Genomic DNA, 21,218 nt, shown 5'->3' with positions numbered 1-21,218 from the left:
TAGACACACACACAGCCACACACACCACAGACATAGAGACACAGACCCAGACACACACCACAGAGACACACACACACGACAAAGACACACACACAGGCACACCCCCACACACAGAGACACACAGACACAGGCACATACAACACACACGCACATGATACACACATGACACACACAACACATACGTCCATGAAACACACACATGACACAACAAGCACACACACAGCACTCACGCACATGACATACACACACATGACACAGACACACACACAGACACACAGAACACACATGACACACATGCACAGAAACACACGACACACACAGACACACATGCGGGACACACATATGACACACACGGCATAGACATACACATACATGACACACAGACACACACACAGACACACACACAATAAACAAAACAGAGAAAGTGTTTAATGCTTCATAATAAAAGTTCACATTATTATTAGACTGGTTTATATTTTCAGGTCAGACAGGTCACAGGTCAGTGTTCGGGCCGGTTGCTCGGGTCGGGCTGGGTTCCTCGGGCTGGGTGCTCGGGCTGGGTGCTTGACCTTGTTATTAATTAGCCGAGAAAATACGATTTTTTGTTCTGTGAGAAACATTCCTCTTTTCATTCTGATCCATGAACTCTAAAAAAACACTGTCATTATACAAATATTAGACAAATATTATACAATATACAACAATCCTCTCTCTCTCTCCCTCTTCTCCCTGGTTCCCACTCTCTCTGTGTGTTTGTTTGTCTACTCTTCCTCTCCTCTCCCTCTCCTCTCCTCCTTTTCTTCTCTTTTCCCTCTTGTTTTTGGCTCCCACTCTTTCTCTCATCGTTTGGCTGCTCCCTCTCTCTCTCTCCTCTCCTCTCCTCTCCCTCCTCTCTCCTCTCCTTCCTCTTTTCCATTCTTTCTCTTTTCTCCTCTTTGTCTCTTCTCCCTCTTCCTTTTGGTTCCCACTCTCTCTGGGTGTTTGTCTGCTCCATCTCTCTCTCTCCCTCTCTCCTCTTCCTCTCCCTCAGTTCTCTGGTTCCCACTCTCTTTCTCACTGTGTGTTTGTCCGCTCTGTCTCTCCTCTCTCTCCTCTTCTCCCCTCTTTTCTCTGGTCCCCTCTCTCTTTTCCTCTCTCTGTTTGTTCACTCTGTCTCTGTCGATGTAAAGCTCACGGCTCGCTGCAAACAAAACACCACATATCAGAGAGTTAGCCAAGCCACGCATACAAGACACGCTAACACAGCGCTAAAGGGAGGAACAGAGGAGAGAGAGGAGGAGGAGAGAGGGAGAGGAGAAGACTTTATACAAGACACGCTAACACGGCGGGGAGGAAGAGAAGAGGAGAGAGAGGAGGAGGAGACTTTATACAAGACACTCTAACACAGAGCTAAAGGGAGGAAGAGAGGAGGAGAAAGAGGGAGAGGAGAAGACTTTATACAAGACACGCTAACACGGCGCTAAAGGGAGGAAGAGAGGAGGAGAGAGAGGAGGAGGAGAGAGGGAGAGGGGAAGACTTTATACAAGACACGCTAACACAGCGCTAAAGGGAGGAAGAGAGGAGGAGAGAGAGGAGGAGAAGACTTTATACAAGACACGCTAGCACAGAGCTAAAGGGAGGGAGAGAGGAGGAGAAAAAGGAGAAGACTTTATACAAGATACGCTAACACAGAGCTAAAGTATGTGTGTGTGCTAAACAAAGAGGAGAGACAAAAGAGAGGAAGAAGAGAGACAGAGAAAGACAGGAAGAAGAGAGAGGAAGTGAGGAGAGAGGAGGAAGAGAGACAGAAAAGGGGAGGAGAGGAAGAAGAGAGAGAGGAGGTGAGGAGAGAGGAAGAGAGACAGAAAGAGAGAGGAAAAGAGGAAGAGGAGATAGAGAAGGAGAGGAGAAGAGAAAGAAGTGAGACAAAGAAGGAGAGGAGAGGAGGAGAGGAAGAAGAGAGGAGGAAAGGAGTTAGTGGAATGCTAAACTATGCACATGAGGAGGGAGAGCGGGGGGGAGAGTCACACACAACACATAATAATGTAACTATATACACTGGATGGAGAGATGAAAAAAGAGAGGAGCAAGAGAGAGGAGGAGTGGAGGGGGAGGGAGGGAGAGAGGAGGAGAGAGATTAGGAAGAGTTATTTTAAGTTAGAAAAGTGAAATACTGATCCCAGAGTCCAAAAGTTGTTTTTTAGAAGGAATTAAAGTCACAAGGATCCGACGTGCTTTAAATGTCCCATAATGCACTGCTCTCTGATCTGTTCTAATGTCCTCATCACAAACAGACCTGGAGCTGTGTTTTGTTTCATTCACACATGTTTAACACACAAACCCTGCAGATTTAGGCCGAGTTCTTCTCTCAAACTGAAAACACTCTGTTCCACCTTGTGATGTCATCATGTGGTAATACAGGAAGTGCTCCACTGTGTTTTTAAACTCCATTCACCTTCAGTAGAATCATTTGGATCATTTCAGCCCTGGAATTGCCAATCTTTACTGAACCAAATGTAAAAGGAGCTGTTAACTTGAAAACTACCACTTCATGACATCAAAAGGTGGAACAGAGCATTTTGAGCTTTGGAGATGTTACAGACTAATAATAAAGTGTTACTCAAACATGTGTGAAAGAAACAAAACACAACTCCAGGTCTGTTTTTGAGGAGGGAACAGCGTTAGAACACGGCTTAAAGTTTTGATATCGGACATTTTATATATAGTAACATAAATGAGATGTCAGTCCTGAATACTTCTCTGTGTCAGGGCCTAGTTAGAGCCATTGTGATTTGGAAAGCTGTAATTACTAAAAATGCCCTGCAGCACTGTCGGGTGAGTCGGGTAATTGCCACTTACTGATTAATTAAACCTATTAAGTTCCATTATGTAATTATTTATAAGACATTCAAGGACCTGCACCTGGTTTGACTCTTCAACACAAATGCTCTTCAGGGAAACAGCAGCAAAACAAAACTGTCAAATATCTGCTCATGTCACTCTTTTCACTGTGCGGAATTACAGTGAAAGGATGAGTGGGCGGGGCTAAAAGACAAAAACATGCTCCTGATAAATTCTTCTAAACAATGAGCTGTTATAATAAGGTGCTATAAAGGGTGTCGTCATGGTAACCTATAGTAAACAACGTCCAGTTATAGCGGACAAGCTGTGTGTGTAGAGTTCTACTCAAGAACTCAGACAAGCTAAAAGTGAAACTTTGCCGTGACATTGTGCTGGGGTGTTCTACATGCACTCCTATGGTGGAATATCCAGCAAGTAACACACATTAGCAAACACTGCCATATATATATATATATATATATATATATATATATAGGCCTGTATATACACCCACACACACACATATATATATATCCTCCTCACCGTCCGCGGGTGGTCTCATCTTTTTCCACGCTCGGGTCGGGGCCTGGGAGTTTGAGGGTTTTGTGCAGTATCTTTGCTGTTCCTGTACTGCACTTTTCTGGACTGAGATGTCTTTTTTTTGTGGGATCTGATGTAGCCACTCCTCCAGTTTGAGGGTCACTGCCCCATGACCAATGACCACGGGCACCAGGCACCACTCAGGCCTTCACCTTCCAGGCCTACTCCAGCTCTTCTTATATATATATATATATATATATATATATATATATATATATATATATATATATATATACATACACACGCACATAGACACAGACCTGTCCTTTGTCACAGGCTCAGAACGGGACTTGACACAGTTCTCTGTGACTAACACTGTAATTATGATCTTTATTATTATTAACTCATGTAATTGTGGTTTACAGGTTTGAAGGTGACTCACCAATATATGACAAACATGTTCTGCCTTTGTGCTCTCTTCACCTCTTTAATCTGTCACGTCTCAAACAGTGTGTCTCCAACCACACAGGACTGAACTGAGACTCACTGATTCTCGCGGTAAACATATTGATACTTAAAATGTCTACAAAGAAGTCTTAAAATAAAATATTTATTGAATAGTCATTTTAAAATGCAGTGCCAATTTAATATGCCTCAAAGCACCCACCCACCCACCCGAAGGTTGGAGGTTCGATTCCCGCCAAGAACCGAGTTCTGTTGTTGTGTCTTTAAGCAAGACATTCCACCCACATTGCCTGGTGTGAATGTGGTGTCTGAGTGTTGGTGGTGGGAGGAGCCGTCTCAGCACATCTGCACCTCTGTGTTGTTTTTATATCAGTTCAACCTGAAGTGGAGCAAAAATAATGAGGCCAGTAGAGTTTGAGGGAGTTTGAGTCAGTGTTTGTACAAGGCATCGGTATCAGGATCAAAACTAAACTCACCAATTTTACCCTTCACTAGTTTTCAGTGTGAAAAATATGCTTCTTTAGTTGTTTCGTTCATCTTTCGTTGATCCAGAATGTGTTTGAGTTTCTTAACCTCTGTCAAACCTTGGAGGCAAAACCGCTGCACTAAATCTGTCTCGTTCTTCATAATAACGTCACTTAACGATTGTGAGAAAACGTCTTATTTCCAGCAGGAATTGTTCCATTTTAAAGCCCCATCCATCAAATTGGCTCCGCAGCATCGTCTGGTTTAATGTTTTTAAAAATGTGGAGAATGTTCTGTAAAAAAACACGTTCATGAAGCCGTCCGCCATCGTCGCGTCTCGGCCTCACATCACACTGACATAATATTAGTGAAGAGGAGATGTTTTTGGTTGAGGGTTTGAGCGTCGTAAAAGCTGATGTTTGAATCCCCGCGTGAGCCGTCAGAGCCGAGTTTAAAGCAAATATTTACACTGCAGTTTGTGTGCGCAGTGGACCTCCTCTCTGATGTCTCACAGTAGGAACGGGCTTCAGATCTGAGAGAGAAAGAGGAGCAGAGTCAGAGGAGCAGAGACAGAGGAGCAGGGTCAGAGGAGCAGAGGCAGAGGAGCAGAGGAGCAGAGGAGCAGAGGCAGAGGAGCAGAGGCAGAGGAGCAGAGGCAGATGAGCAGAGGAGCAGAGGCAGAGGAGCAGAGGCAGAGGAGCAGAGGCAGAGGAGCAGAGGCAGAGGAGCAGAGGAGCAGAGCCAGAGGAGCAGAGCCAGAGGAGCAGAGTCAGAGGAGCAGAGGCAGAGGAGCAGAGTCAGAGGAGCAGAGGCAGAGGAGCAGGGGCAGAGGACTCTCCTCTGGCTCCTCAGCCATGTTGTTTAAACTTGTTGCTTCAGTGTTGCATCATTATTTGCATTATTAGTTATACAGAGTTGCAATTACAGTGACTCATCTTTATTCTCCTCCATTCAGACGCCATGCTCAGAAAAATTTTCTCTACCACCTAGACACACCCACTGCTCTGCACGCCATCAGGTGTTTTCCCTTAATGGGCATTACATGTAGCGCTCGGTATGTCTGGATAAAGGGTTTGTTATTTGGGGATGAAAGTTTGAGCTGAAATGATCCAAATGAGTCTGGTGAAAGTTAATACACAAAGAAGCTTTGTCTGAGATTACCACCTGATGATGTCATGAGGTGGATTGAATGAATGAAATGTATATTTGTAAAGCAGTACTTTACAAACATTCACGGGGAACAAGCTAATGGCTAACTGTCCAACCACCCAGTGGGAAAAGAGACATAAAGAGAGTGAAGCTAATGGTGTAGCCACAGCTGCTCCAGGGCAGACGGATGCAAGTGTGGCTCCAGATCTGCCATTCCACCAAACTCCAGTCATTCCCATAATGCATTCTTTCACAGATCAGTCTAATGAGTGGATAACTAGAGGTAGGGCTGAATGATTTGGGAAAAGACCTAATTTAATACCAGGATTCTGTTCAAAGTTCACATTTTAAACGTCCAGAAGAATCATCGAAAACACTGAGACATGAACTGACAAACTAACACAATTATCAGATTCAGAACATGTTTGTATAGATCTAAACTACAGGGAGGGCATCTGACACACTTCATAATTCAAAAACTGCAAACTTTGCTAATTACGCTCATTCAGATTTCTATCTGATTCTGATTCATGTTGCAGCGTGCCTAGCTCAGAAGCAACGCACTAGCTCAAATACAGGGTGCTAGCTCAAAAGCAGCGTGCTAGCTCAAAAGCAGTGTGTTAGCTTAAAAGCAGCGTGCTAGCTCAAAAGCAGCGTGTTAGCTCAAATGCAGCTTGCTAGCTCAAACGCAGCACGCTAGCTCAAAAGCAGCGTGCTAGCTCAAAAGCAGTGTGTGAGCTCAAACGCAGCATGCTAGCTCAAACGCAGCGTGCTAGCTCAAAAGCCGCGTGCTAGCTCAAACGCAGCACGCCAGCTCAGACGCAGCGTGCTAGCTCAAACGCAGCACGCTAGCTCTAAAACACACACGTTTAGTACCATAAAAGTGACTGATGATAACCCAGTGGAGCCTGTCTGTCCCTGTAGCAGTTGGCAGAGTTTGGACCTCTTGGGCCACCGTACCCTGGTTTGGGTGTTGTGTGAGAAAGCACGGCTCTTCTCGCCACGGGCTTTGTAAATATTTAGGCTGTGATTAAAGAGCTGATTTATAGCTGGTCTGGACCTGGTCTGGACCGGCTCTGGACCAGGTCTGAACCAGGTCTGGGTGAGATCCTGGTCCAGTGGAGGTCTGGACTGTTGGTTTTGGGACAGACTCAGGGACGTGATGATGGCAGAGGTTTACGAGACTCTGACGAGAGAAGGGGGGATGATAAGGGAGAGGAAAAAAGTGAAGAGTGGGTGAAGGAAGGAGGGGGAAGGAGAGAGGGAGGGAGGAAAGAAAGAAAGAAAAAAAGAAGGCAGAGTAGAGAGGGGAGGGAAGAAAGAAAGAAAGAAAGCGCTCTCGAGGAGGGAAAAGTAGAGGGAGACAAGCAGAGAGAGAGTACAGGAAGGAGAGAGAAGGAGCGAAGGGGGAGCAGAGAGAGAACAGAGAGGAAAGGGAGAGAAAGACAGAGTGAGAGAAAGGGGGGGTCATTGAGGAGAGGCAAGGAGAAACAAGAGAGAGGGGGAAGAGAGAAAGGGAGAGAAGGACGAACAAGGGATGGACAAGCTAAGAGGAAGAGCGACAGTGACAGAGGGAGGGGGGTCATAGGAGGGCTAGAAAGAGGGAGAGAAGGAGGGGTGTTTTTATTGCACTGAAAAATGTAGAGAAACAAGCTTTACTAGCGGGCTTGCATCTCCACAAACCTGACTTTTATTTGGCCTGGAAATGTTGTTCCTTTTGCTTTAATCTTCCACAGTGTATTAAACTTAGACATTACAGTGACCAGAGCCCTGCACACGTGTAGTGTGAACAGAGTCCTACACTCATATAGAGTGAACAGAGACCTGCGTGTGTGTCGAGTGAACAGAGCCTTGCACACATGTGTAGATTGAACAGAGCACTGCACACTTGTAGAATGACGGGAGCCCTGCACATGTGCAGAGTGAACAGAGCCCTGCTCATATGTAGAACAGAGCCCTGCACATATGTAGAACAGAGCCCTGCACATATGTAGAACAGATCCCTGCACATATGTAGACTAGAGCTCTGCACACGTGTAAAGTGACCAGAGCCATGCACATGTATGGATTGAACAGAACCTTGCACATGTGTAGAACAGAGCCCTGCACATGTGTAGAGTGACCAGAGCCCTGCACACGTCTGTAGAACAGAGCCTTACATTCATATAGAGTGAACAGAGGCCTGCATGTGTGTCGAGTGTACTGAGCCCTGCACACATGTCATTGTCCTTAATAATCATGTGTATTATTTATTATGAACCACACCTGTTTAACTCTCTGAACTCACTTCACCTGCTGTTTGTCCTGTTGATCTGCTGCTCTGACATAATTACAGAGCCACAGAACTGTGCTGTCGGCCTTTTGTTTATTAAACCTGCAGTGTTTATTTTGTATGATTCTTGATTGCCTATGTCTATCTTTCTTTTCTATCTATCTCTTGTTCTTAAAAAACATGCTTTGCAACTTTGGAATTTCAAATAAAGGTTCTCTTATCTTACACACGCACACACACACACACACACATATTTGTAGTGTCGTACTTTCTCTCCTCGACCTCCCTTCTGTCTGCGTCACACTGAGCTCGTCCTGTAATGACCTTAACCAGCTTTAAACGGCTCATGTTGTCCTTGTGCCGTCCTCTTGTTGTTCTCTTGTTCTGTTGTTGTTCTTTCCTCTTGTTTCTCTCATCGTTCCTCTTGTTGCTCTCTCATTCTCTTGTTGTTCCTCTTGTTGTTCTCTTGTTCTCTCATTTTCTCATTTCTTTTGTTGTTGTCTTGTGTTTCTCTTATTGTTCTCTCATTCCTCTTGCTGTTCTCTTGTTGTTCTCATGTGCATCCTACCGTTTTGTCATTCTTTCATCGTTCACTTGTTCCTCTCATTGTTTCCTTGTTGTTCTTTCATTGTTCTCTTGTTGTTCCTCTCGTTCTCTTGTTGTTCTCGGGTTGTTCCTCGTGATTTCCCCTTGTTGTTCTCTTGTCATTCTCTCGTTGTTCTTCTCGTTGTTCCTCTTGTTGTTCCTATTGTTATTTGGTCAATTTATTGTCATTCCTCTTTTTGTTCTCTCGTTATCTTGTTCTCTTCACTTGTTGTTCCTATTGTTCTCTCATTGTTCTCCTGTTCTCTTGTTTTTCTTCTAATTGTTCCTTTGGTTGTTCTCTTGTTGTTCTCTTGTTCTCTTCACTTGTTGTTCCTATTGCACTGTCGTTGTTCTCCCATTGTTCTCTCGTTGTCCTCTTGTCACTCTCTCGTTGTTCCTTCCGTTGTTCTCTCATCCTCTTGTCATTCTCTCATCCTTCTTGTTGTTCATCTTGTTCTCGTTGTTCTCATTGCTCTCTTGTTATTCTCTTGTTCATTTGTTTTCCTATTGTTATTCTCTCGTTGTTCCTCTTGTTGTCCCATTATCGTTCTCTCGTCCTCGTTGTTCTCTTGTTGTTCCCTTGTTCACTTGTTGTTCTCTAGTTGTCCTCTTGTCGTTCTTTCGTCCTTGTCTTTCCTATTGTTAATCTGTTGTTGTCCTCTTGTCGTTCTCTAGTCCTCGTTGTTCTCTTCCTGTTCCCTTGTTATTCTCTTGTTCACTTGTTGTTCCTCTTGTTCTCTCGTTGTTCTCTTGTTCTTCCTCTTGTTGTTCTCTCGTTCTATTATTCACTTGTAGTTCCTCTCGTTGTTCTCTTGTCATTCTCTCGTTGTTCTTCTCGTTGTTCTTACATTGATTTTAATAGCACTCGCAACATTAGACCGTGTTTTAGTCCTTCCTGACCGTGTCCTAAATGAACCTGAGCATTTTTCCAATATTTTTAGCACTTTCCCGATGATCCCAGCTGGTTTTTCGATGGCGCGGGGCAGGTGATGTCGTGCCGTCCGCTCCAGGATTACCGTAAGTCCGATCAGATACGGACCGGCGCTTTTGGGCGTTAAACTGCCGTGACGCGCCTCTGATGAAGACCGCCGCGATAACGCTGGAATTAGTCCCGTTCTATTGATTTTGTGGGAGACGAAGGCGCGTAGGTATCGACCAGCTCTCAGATCCACTTTTACAGCGAAAATACCAGACACACGCGGGACAGCGAGGAGAGGAGGAAGAATCGCAGAGGGGCGGAGAGCTGAAAAGAGGAGTGGACAGGCAGCAGCAGGCAGAATGAGGCGAACATCGATCACTGCGCGGATCACACGGGCCACTCTAATGCTGAGCGCTCTGCCGTAAAATGAAAGGGAGAGAGAGCGCTGGGATGAGGGCGAGCTTTTGTCTGTTCAAATAAAAGACAGAAGGAGCAACTAAATCTGCAGAGGAAAACAAAAGTGCAGGAGAGAAAGACAAGGAACGACGCAGAACCTAGAGACCACGGTTCAAATGAAATAAAAGGCATAACAGCACATAGAACTGTGTAAAGTGTATAAAATATGACACAGAGACAATGTCAAATTCAATATGCACTGTGTAGCTTTTCTGGTGGATGTGCGCAGCCTGCTTGTGACCATGGAGATATTTGTTTTCCTGGAATGTTTCACAGTATGGCATTAGACTTATTTGTCTCGCATTCATTCAGTTAATAGCAAAGCGACATAATCTCCACAGGGACAAGCAGACCAGAGCCTCGACCAGAAAATGGAACATCCAGGTAGGTAAATTAAATTTGAACACGTGTGTAAAAAGAATTCATTATACAAATTAAAATACAAATAAATAAATAAATAAATAAAAGTATTGAAAAATGGGTATATCGCATTTGTTGTTTTGAAGGAATTTTAAATTAAATTGGAGGATTTTGTGTATAATTAAAACTATGAAAAAAGACTTGCTCTTTTTATATTTATTTACATCACAGATGCCAATGTGAGAACTCATTTACTCCACAAACTGATCACAGAGAGAAACAGAGAAACGACCTCGCCCACTCTGCTTCAGAGCCGAGAGTTAGTCACGACACAAACGCATAAACTTAAGAAAGACAAAGATTTGGTTATTTAAAAAAATGAGATCGTTCGCGTTAAGGAATCATTCAAAAGAGAAGAGCCGTTCAAAAGAGCTGAGCCGTTCAAGAGAGCCGAGTCGTTAAAAAGAGCTGAGCTGTTCAAAAGAGCCTCTCATATTTATCCTCTGAATATTGTTATCGAGATAATATAAGAGCCCCCCCACACTTAAAATGATAATGAATTCTTTAAGCTGCGTTAGTGAAAGCTTTCCTAAGACCACAGAGTGTTAAAGACACCCGTATCTGTGAGGGTCACTGAGGGTCAGTTCGAGCTGTTTAAATGTAGCCTTGACAGAGGCGACTGTGGATCTGACAGGAACATGAGGTCAGATATGAACCCAGGACCAAGCCCCAGACTGAGGCTTTAATCTGCAGAACACTCCCCCTGTTTGTGATGATGTCATACTGACAAGATTACAGCCAGTTCGCCCCATTGTTTACATTGTACTTTACCATGAAATATCTAAAAGGTCAAGTCTCAAATGTTGAACCTGATCATTTCAATTAGAGACTAGACCCAAGAACTCACTGTTACAACAACTACAACAACTACAACTAAAATAACAGACTAAACCCAAGAACTGACTGTTACATCAACAACTACTACAGTGACAACTACAACAACCACAACAGCAACAACAACAGCACAACTACAACAACATCAGCAACAACAACACACAGACTACACCCAAGAACTCACTGTGTTACATCAACAACTACTACAGTGACAGCTACAACAATATCAGCAACAACAACACACAGACTACACCCAAGAACTCACTGTGTTACAACAGCAGTAACAACTACAATAACAACACACAAACTAGACCCAAGAAGTCACTGTGTTACAGCAACAATAACAACAGCGACTACTACAACAACCACACACATACTAGACCCAAGAACTCATTGTGTTACAGCAACAGCAACAACAACCACAACTACAACAACAGCACAAGTACAACAACACACAGACTAGAGCCAAGAACTCACTGTGTTACAGCAACAGCACAACTACAACAACAGCACAACTACAACAATGATTACAAAAACAACCTGTGTTTGAACAATAGTCACTTTATCTGCTCCTGTGTTAAATGTCCCACAATGCACTGCTCTCTGATCTCTGTTCTAATGTTGTTTCCTCATCACCTGGTCTTGTGTTTTGTTTCATTCACACATGTTTAACACACAAACCCTGCATATTTAGGCTGAGTTCTTCACTCAAACAGAAATCACTCTGTTTCACCTTGTGATGTCATCATGTCGTACTGCAGGAGGTGCTCCACTGTGTTTTTAAACTCCACACACCTTCACTAGAATCATTCGGATGATTTCAGCTCTGGAATTGCCAATCTCTACTGAACTAAGGCAAAAGTAGCTGTTAACTTGAAAACTACCACTTCATGACATCACAAGGTGGAACAGAGCATTTTGAGCTTTGGAGATGTAGACAGACTAATAATAAAGTGTGACTCAAACATATGTGAATGAAACAAAACACAACTCCAGGTCTGTTTTTCAGGAGGGAACAGTGATATAACAAGGAGCTCACAGGAGTCAGTTTTGTGTAATATAGAACTTTTAATAATATCATGTGGTCTTGTTCGAGATCAAGACCTTACTAAAGCTATTCAGGAAAGTTCTCCAGTATCAATACTTGTTCAAATGAGTATCTCGTTTTAGTATGTAGATTTGTATAAATAGCGCCTGAATAAAGACATGAGCAGGGCCTTATTGGTTTAAACAGGGTTCAGATATCTGGGTTTATCCCTGTGGTAGCGATAGCCTTTAGCTTAGCGTTAGCACGTGTCTGACACTGAGCTGCTGTTCTAATGGACAGAGTGAGAGCCAGAGCTGTGTTAGTTTAAAGGACTTATCTGGAGTGTGGCTCTAATGCAGCACTTATCACAGAGCTGGCTACAGACGGGGCCTTTAAGGGGACTAAACCAGGACTGAACCAGGACTGAACCGGGACTGAACCGGGACTAAACCAGGACTAAACCAGGACTGAACCAGGACTGAACCGGGACTGAACCGGGACTGAACCAGGACTAAACCGGGACTGAACCGGGACTGAACCAGGACTAAACCAGGACTGAACCGGGACTGAACCAGGACTAAACCAGGACTGAACCAGGACTAAACCAGGACTGAACCAGGACTGAACCAGGACTAAACCAGGACTGAACCAGGACTGAACCAGGACTGAACCAGGACTAAACCAGGACTCAACCAGGACCTAACCAGGACTCAACCAGGACTCAACCAGGACTAGGGCTGCAAGATTAATCCAAATTTAATCAAAATCACAATTTGAATGGACACAATGAGAAAATCACAAAAGCTGCTTCAAACAAGAACAAGTCACCTTTACACTGTTAGGTTCAGTCTAAACCACAGACTTTATAAAGAAGTGGACTAAGTGAGTGTGACGTCACCCACAGCGTTCAGCTCCAAATCCAGTTATATGGCCCAATTTAGAGCCCAGTTCCACATTTGGAATTCTGACCGTGAGTATCATAGCAACCAAAGAGCCAATCAGGAGCGATGCTGTTGAAGGTAATGCCCTTTCTGCTCCACTGGTTTGGCAGAAGGAATGAATGAGTGAAGTTTATTTTGGTTGTTCACAGTTTTTGAAAAATAATAATACATTTTTATTTGTTTTGGTCACAACCAAGCAACTTGCTCATGTGAACCCATCCTGAACTGATTTGTCATATCTTGATTTACAGACACAACAGTGAAATTAAAACCACAGGATCATGTAGAGCGGGTTAATACGAACATTTAAGACTAAAATGACAAGTCTGACAGCAGCAGTTACAGAGAGAGAGGATACAGTCTTATTTGTTCCGTTTCCACATCACAAACAGATATGGAGTTGTGTTTTGTTTCATTCACACATGTTTAACACACAAACCCTGCATATTTATTTAGGCTGAGTTCATCTCCCAGACAGAAAACACTCTGTTCCACCTTGTGATGTCATGTGGCAGTACAGGAAGTCCCTCTCTCTGTCTCACCCCAGTCTCTCTCTCTCTGTCTGTCTGTCTGTCTCTCTCTCTGTGTCTCTAGCTGTCTCTCTCTCTCTATCCCTCTCTCTCTGTCTCACCCCAGTCTCTCTCTCGTCTCTCTCTGTCTGTCTCTCTCTCTCTCTCTCTATCCCTCTCTCTCTGTCTCACCCCAGTCTCTCTCTCGTCTCTCTCTGTCTGTCTCTCTCTCTCTGTGTCTCTAGCTGTCTCTCTCTGTCTCTCTCTATCCCTCTCTGTCTCACCCCAGTCTCTCTCTCTCGTCTCTCTCTGTCTGTCTATCTCTGTCTCTCTCTCTGTGTCTCTAGCTCTTTCTCTCTGTCCTCAGTTCTCTCTCTCTCTGCTCCTTCAGTGTGTGGTCTCTGTGAAAAACGACAGTACCCCTCCGCCCAAAGTAATGCCCCTTTTTACCCCCTCTCTTACCCCCTCTCAGAGTAACGCCCCTCTTACCCCTGGACCTTATAAACAGAACACAGCTGCACTTTGAGCAAAACACTGTCAAAATGTGACAACTCATATTTTTATGAGCTCAACGTCTCATTACGGCACATTCTTCTAAACTGCCTCCTCCCTCTCACCAGGAGCTCGTGGGTTAGACTCCTGATGTTACTGTGGCAGAGTGGTTATCCCGTCTCCTCCCTCTCACCAGGAGGTTGTGGGTTCCTCGCTGTGTTACTGCAGCAGAGTGGTTATCCCGTCTCCTCCCTCTCACCAGGAGGTTGTGGGTTCCTCCCTGTGAGGTTGTAAAAATGCTTACTTGGAGTGATTCTGGCCCAGTGAGTTTCATTGATTGTTTGCGGAGCTTATAGACAGAAGCGGCTGGGGTCATGAACATGCTCCATTCTCTTCAATACACTGTCACCGCCTCCGCCCAAACACACAGATTATTAATGAAGGCGGAGGAGAGACAGACATCCAGCCAAAACGATGACATCAGCTTTAAATGACTCTTCCACAGGACACTTTACATCTCCACACGCTGTCCCATTCTCTAAAGCAGCACTGTGCAACTTTTCAAATGTAGGGGGCGCCACCAGCTTGTCTCCATAGATCTTAATTATTGATTTTATCGGTTGTACCAATAAATGGTCTTTTTAAACATACAGTGTAGTATCGGCTCGGTGAACTGTGCCAATACCATACCTGAGCAACACGCCAATACAAGGGTCAAAATGAGACAGAAGTAAGGCTGGTGCGCTGTTAGCATGCTAGTCATTTTTAGCAGTGGGGTGATACACAAACTGCTGTGAAGAGTGCATATAAAATGAGCTAGTTGTGTTTTTCACATTTTTAAGACAGTAAAAAACAGATACATCACCTTTAAAGAAGGGGTATTACACTTCTATTGAGTATAATGGCATGGGTGACGTAGGCTTGTGGGTGGAGCCTTGCACAGGCTCATGCTGCTAACCGTAAGGAGGCTTCGAATAGATCACTAGATTACTCAAACATGCATGGATGACATCAAAAACCTCTTCAGACACGTTTTTGATAAAGAGCAGCGTTAGAAAGCTGATTCGTCACAGCACCAACCCTTTAATCTTTCACATTTTATTTGAACCGTACTACACACCGATGCTGGTAAAACTCTGGAGGTCTTCTCAGGTCCTTTCATTCTTATCTCTGTTTAAACGTCGAAACGGCTGAGTTTACGTTTCCACTGTCAGATTCAGAACGAACTGTTATTCCTCAATGAGCATTTTCCCCAGAGAGACGGCTTTTAAGCAGCTGTAAATCTGTTTTGTATAATGTTTCACACCATGAGGAGCGCGTACGAGCTTCAGAGCGACGCACCATCATCTGAAACGTCCAGAGTCAACATGGCCGCCCGCTCCCCTCCGTAAATCTCCCGTCATTGCGTTTGTTTTACAGTTGGAGTCGTTCATTACAGGCACTTTCCGCTGGTGTTGTTTGAATGGACTCTTCACAACTGTTTGTCACAAGCTTAAACCCCTCCAGACGACTTTTACTTCGCACGGCTAAAATTACCCTCACAACTGTAAACACGACCTACACAGAACTAGTGCTGGCACGATGCTAAAATGTCAAACTCCGCTTCGATATTGAGTAATGGACTCGATACCAATACCACTGTGATAATACAAGGAGTGAGGAAGGAGGAGAGGGGAGAAAGGAGTTAGGATCTATACTCAGACGGAAGAGAGGGAGGAGAGAGGAGAGAGGGAAGTGGAAAGGAGAGAGAGGAGTTAGGATCTATACTCAGACAGAAGAGAGAGGGAGAACAGAGGAGGAGGAGAAGAGGGGGAGAGAGGAGTAAGGATCTATACTCAGATGGAAGAGAAGAAGGAGAGAGGAGTAAGGACCTACACTCAGATGGAAGAGAAGGAGGAGAGAGGAGTAAGGACCTATAAGATGGAAGAGAGGGATAAGAGAGGAGGGAGGAGAGAGGGAAGTGGAAAGGAGAGAGAGGAGTTAGGAGCTATACTCAGATGGAAGAGAGAGAGGGAGGAGAGGAGAGAGGAGGACGGAGGAGGAGGAGAGGGAGGAGGAGAGAGGAGTAAGGATTTATACTCAGAAAGAAGAGAGAGAATTTCATTTCTGTCAATGGGACATTTTTAGTATCGATACCTGTTCAAATATCTAGTTTTGATACTAGTTTTAGTATAGATTAGTATCTGAGTTTCGATATTTTCCACAGCCCCACACTGAAACAAGCTTGTTCAAATATATCTGTTTTATTCATGAAATGTAAACAAATTGCCTATTTCAAAACTTTTTGCTTTTGTTTTTTGTTTTTTGTTTTTTTTTACTTTTAAGAAATGCACCAATGTGAGTGAGTGAGCTGAAGATTTGATATTTTTTGGTATTTCTTTGTAAAAAGTCACATTAAACTCATGATTCACAAGTTTAATCTGCCTTATATAAATACTGTTTCCTTGTACTTTTTTTCTGCATAAGTAGTAGTTTTTGCATGAGCTCCCCCTGCAGGTGTAGTCTTGGGTCAAATATACAGAGATACAGGACAGTTTTGACAGCTTTTGACATGCCCCCTTTTTAGTCGACCAATCAATGCACAGCACATGCCTTTAGTCTAACAAGAGTTTGTTTAGTCCACCACAGAGATCACTTTATGTAAGTAGTAGTAAGTAGTAGTAGTAGACTAAAAACCCATCTCTTCTCCCTGGCATTTAATTCTAGTCAGACACGATATCTTGGCACTTTGAAGTTGTATTTTAAATGAGCCATATAAATAAATAGAACAATGGTTTTAACAGCATTCTCTTTGTTTCCTCAGATCTATGACGCAGAGGGGACACTGCAGCACTTTATCGACGGGAACGACCCGAGTAAGTCGAGCTGGATGAGGTACATCAGGTGTGCGCGCCACTGTGGGGAGCAGAACATGATGGTCGTACAGTACAGGTACAGACGCCGCCATTTTAGATACAACCGCCATTTTAGATACAGCCACCTCCTTTTTAGATACAGATGCCTCCATTTTAGATACAGACACCGCCATTTTAGATAATGAACGCCTCCATTTTAGATACAGACACCGCCATTTTAGAGTTTATGTGTGGTACAGGTACGTTTATTTATTTATCTATGTATTTATGTATTTGATGGGGACAAGTATGGACAAAAAAAAAATCACTGCATGAAAACATTTGTGGCATGGAATGGCAAACAATCTGATTATTTTGAAGCTGTACAAATTTGACTTTGTTCTTACAATTTTTTAAATGTAACTTTCAAATAATAAATGGGAGTCCAGGATAAGGCCCAGATATTTGACCTCTTTCACTTGTTTGACGTCTTGTCCAGTTGTCAATCCAGAGTTTTGAAACCAGACGGATACAGCTTCTTGATGGTGTTGAAACTGAGCAGTAATGGCTTCCATAGATTGGACACACACACAAGCACACATGCACACAGATACACACACGCTCGGGTACAGACACACACAGTTGAGCAGTAATGCCTTCCATATATTGGGGACACACACACACATACACACCCCCACCCACGCACACACATACACACACACACACACACCTGTTGAGCAGTAATGGCTTCCGTAGATTTGACACACACACACACACCCCAACACACCCCCACACACATACACACAGACACACACACACCGACTCATGTACACACAAACACAAACACACACACTCACAAAGACACACGCACATACACAACTGCTTCGTCTGCTTACATTTGGATACCAGCCCCAGGACAGGTGTTTGGAAGGTCATTGGCCTAAAGTGTGAAAAGGAGTGGACCAAGTATTGACCCCTGTGGGTCTCCTGTTTTCAATGTTAAAAAGATGACATTTCATTATTACACATCGTTGTCTTTACTCCAGGTTTGTCTTAACCCTTTAGCGTCGGATCCTATCGTCGGCGATAGCGCGCGGATGCGGACTTTCCAGCAGCGTAACTCCGCAACCAGTCGTGCTCTCATGTAAATTCAAACAGCGTCTCAAAGCGGAGGCACGGGGCTATTTAAATATTTTTCCGTCAGTTACGGTAATCTGCCTCTGTTGCTCCGCGAAGGTGACGAATGAGAGCGCGGGTGCTACGGGGATTTTCCCAGTCATTTATTCGATGCGTAAAAGAAAACATACGGATGGATGTGTAAAATAGAAGTAGATGTGTGAAAAAATGCAGTAAATTCTGATACTTCCTTTAATATGATTTTTATGGCTAACAAAAATATAAAAGTCTAGGTGAGCTATACTGGCCCATAGTGTGCTCAGTCCTTAAAGGGTTAAAGCACTGTGGTGTTGTTTCCTCAAAATTTAGCCCAGGGAGTCTTTGTATAAGGACATCATGGTGTAGTAGATCAAAGGCCTTTTTTAGACCTAAAAAGACCGCACCAGCCATTTGGCCTTTATCGATTACTAATTTAAGTTGTTCAATAAAAGAGCAGTTGGCCGTTTCAGTTGAAGACTGCGGGCAGAACCCAAACTGCAGAGGATGCAGTGTGTCATTGTAACAATGACACAAGTTGATTTGCCACAATCTTCTCTAACACACTGGACAAAACTGGTAAGATGCTAACTGATCTGTAATCACCTGCCTGATTTGTGTCACCACACTTAAATATTGGTATAACTCTTGACTGTTTCCAGTCATTTGGGAATTCTCAATTTTTTAAAGAGATTTTTCAAATATTTTGGGGTTTTGCCAGTATTTGCTTATTTATTTTCAGAAATGATGTGACAAGGTGGAAAAGATCTTTAATGTGGCTTCTGTTTATTTTGTCTTTGACAGCCAAAACCTCTGACTCAGTGGCTTGTTCAAAAGAAAAGGGAGAGTGTGTTGAGCTGCTGGGTTGTTGTGGCTTTATCCTGGAACAAAATAACTATTGAGTTCATGATCTGTTTATTTTCATTTACATTTTTTCTCAAACTTTAAATTCTTCAGATCTGATAGGTCTCCTTTTGTTTTTACAGTGTTGTTTATCATTTTCCACATTACAGATGAACTTCCTCTGGCCTCTGTAATTGCCAAAATATAGAAATTGTTTCTGACACTTCTGAGATCTTTGGTTACACACAGTCATGTCAGTGTTGAGTTGGCTTTTGGCAGCTTTAAGGCCTCATTTTGTGGCTTCAGAGTTTTTTTAATGGGCTCTCTAATCCAGGGTAGGGATTTGTGCCATTTTTCCTCATTTTTAAATATGTCCTCACTATCTCTTTAATTATTCCATTCCATTTCCTTCCATTATATTGCTCCAAATAATTTGTTTTAACTCATTGACCAACCTGGAAATATCACTTTTGGGCATGATTACTGTGTTAGATTTCCGAAAACTTTTTTGGATAGTTTTGTCACTACTCAAGTCATATTATGATCTGGCAATCCAGTCAGAAAATGATATGACTTTCTTCTATATCTGAAAAGAAATAAGTCTTACTGCCTCTTTGATAGTATGGGTGAAATCAAACTTTGTCATCAACATTTTCAGTTTTAGTTTACTTTTGTTAAACCAGTCGAAATTAAAATCTCCCAATATTCTCAGCTCTGATTTATGCGGCATTATTTCATCACTGAATGTGTCATAATTTGTGGACAGTGGAAATGTCAACCCACAGGTATAGTTACTTCCATACACTTAATGGAATCACACACATCAATGACCACTCTGCACCTTTATCCATTGTTTTGTCTTTTCCAGAACAATTACATCCAGGAACATCCAACAAATTGATATTAATTTTACCATGGAGCCAAAAAATCTGAGAATCAACTGTCGAGCGTCTTTATCTCATCGTGTTTTGCCATTAGACTACGTACATTCAAATGCGCACCAAACATTTGCTTTTTTTGTGTTACTAACAGTGGAGATTGTGGAGAGTGCTCACTGTTTGCCTTTGGATAGTTTTCTGTTTGGTCACATGTCCTGTCCATATTGGCCAGCATCGTCCTCTGTTGTGTCAGAGGCGCCTGTTCCATGTTCGTGTTGTTTTCTTGCACGTGAGGCTGTGTGTGGTATGGGTTCACAGATCTCCATTTTAGAGTTTGTGTGGTTCCATACACTGTATCTCTGGACATAGATAACCCGCTAGCCGCCGCGTTCAAAATTGGAAGTAATCATGGGCGCGCTTCCTGCCTCCATGGAACCTGGCTCCAGTTCACTTTCTACTGAAAGTGTGGCCCGTCTCTCTGTAACTGCTGCTGTCAGGCTTGTTGTTGTGACCTTAAAATGTTCGCATTAGACATCACACGTAACAACCCTCTGGAACCCGGCTCCAGATTAGCCGCTACAGCTGCTAGCCTTGATGAGCTTCATTTGGCTCACAAACACTGCGGGCGACGTCACACTCTCTCAGTCTATGGTGGTACCAAGGATGGTAAAAAAAAAAAAAAGATAAAATTGCAATTTTTCTTACCAATATAGCTCTTGTGATTTAAATGAATGTTTAAAACTTAAAACGTGTTCAGAACTCACTTTACAAACTGGGGCTGTGCTAAAAATATAAATATACAGTGATACAGTATAAATATACAGCAATACACTATAAATATACAAAGATACAGTATAAATATACAAAGATACAATATCGGTATCGTGCACTGCTGTTTTTTTTTCCATATTTTACAGAATTATTTTGTGACAGCGCAACAGTTGTGTTCTATTTAAAAACTCATTGCTGTGAATATTTAAAATGCTTTGAATGCATGAGGTCAGTGAGGACCACTGCAAACTTTAAAATGAACAAATTTTGTTTTTCACGTTTTTAAAAACATAAAAAATCAAGTACGGTGACAGTTAGTTTGTTAATTAAAAAAAACAAACAACTTAATCAACTACATATTTATATATTTTAAAATGTTTTTAACTGAATGATTGAAAGTCACACACACATACATGCATGTGTAGCTGACGCTATATGCTGCAGATGTTAATGGATGCTAACAGTACAGAGCTGAGTAAGGATACAAGGATTCATCAGTTTGAATGTATTTATAATAAAAATAAAGAGGCTTTCACTGCTTTTATGGATAATGGAATTATTTACATTTTGGCAAAAATCATGATATAGATGTTATTTTTACAGTTTTATCAGGACTTTTGTTTAGAGTCATAAATGGACATTTTTAAGGTATTTAGAATTTAGATAAAAATAATAATACAGTTACAAGCATCATTTTAATAAAGATTTTACATAAAGTGCAGCATCATCAGAAACATCCACCGCCTCTGTCCCTCACTCACCCCACACACCACCGCCATCCTCATCCATAGCCTGGTCACTTCTCGTATTGATTATTGCAATTCTCTTTTGTTCGGACTCCCACAG

At 42.8% G+C, this 21,218-nt stretch overlaps 1 protein-coding gene across 1 annotated transcript in view; it reads left to right on the top strand.

The window, feature by feature from the left end:
* prdm6 (PR domain containing 6) overlaps positions 1-21,218 on the top strand; it is a 129,447-nt gene that overhangs the window by 16,836 nt on the left and 91,393 nt on the right. Inside the window, exon 4 of the mRNA XM_033972061.2 lies at positions 16,698-16,825. Within this exon, the coding sequence (XP_033827952.1) occupies positions 16,698-16,825 (128 nt within the window). The remainder of the gene's footprint in view (positions 1-16,697; positions 16,826-21,218) is intronic.

The sequence above is a fragment of the Periophthalmus magnuspinnatus genome, chromosome 9 (assembly GCF_009829125.3).
Source record: "Periophthalmus magnuspinnatus isolate fPerMag1 chromosome 9, fPerMag1.2.pri, whole genome shotgun sequence".
Taxonomy (NCBI): Eukaryota; Metazoa; Chordata; class Actinopteri; order Gobiiformes; family Gobiidae; genus Periophthalmus; species Periophthalmus magnuspinnatus.
The sequence above is the reverse complement of the archived record's forward strand: the minus strand, read 5'-3'. Positions and strand labels throughout refer to the sequence as shown.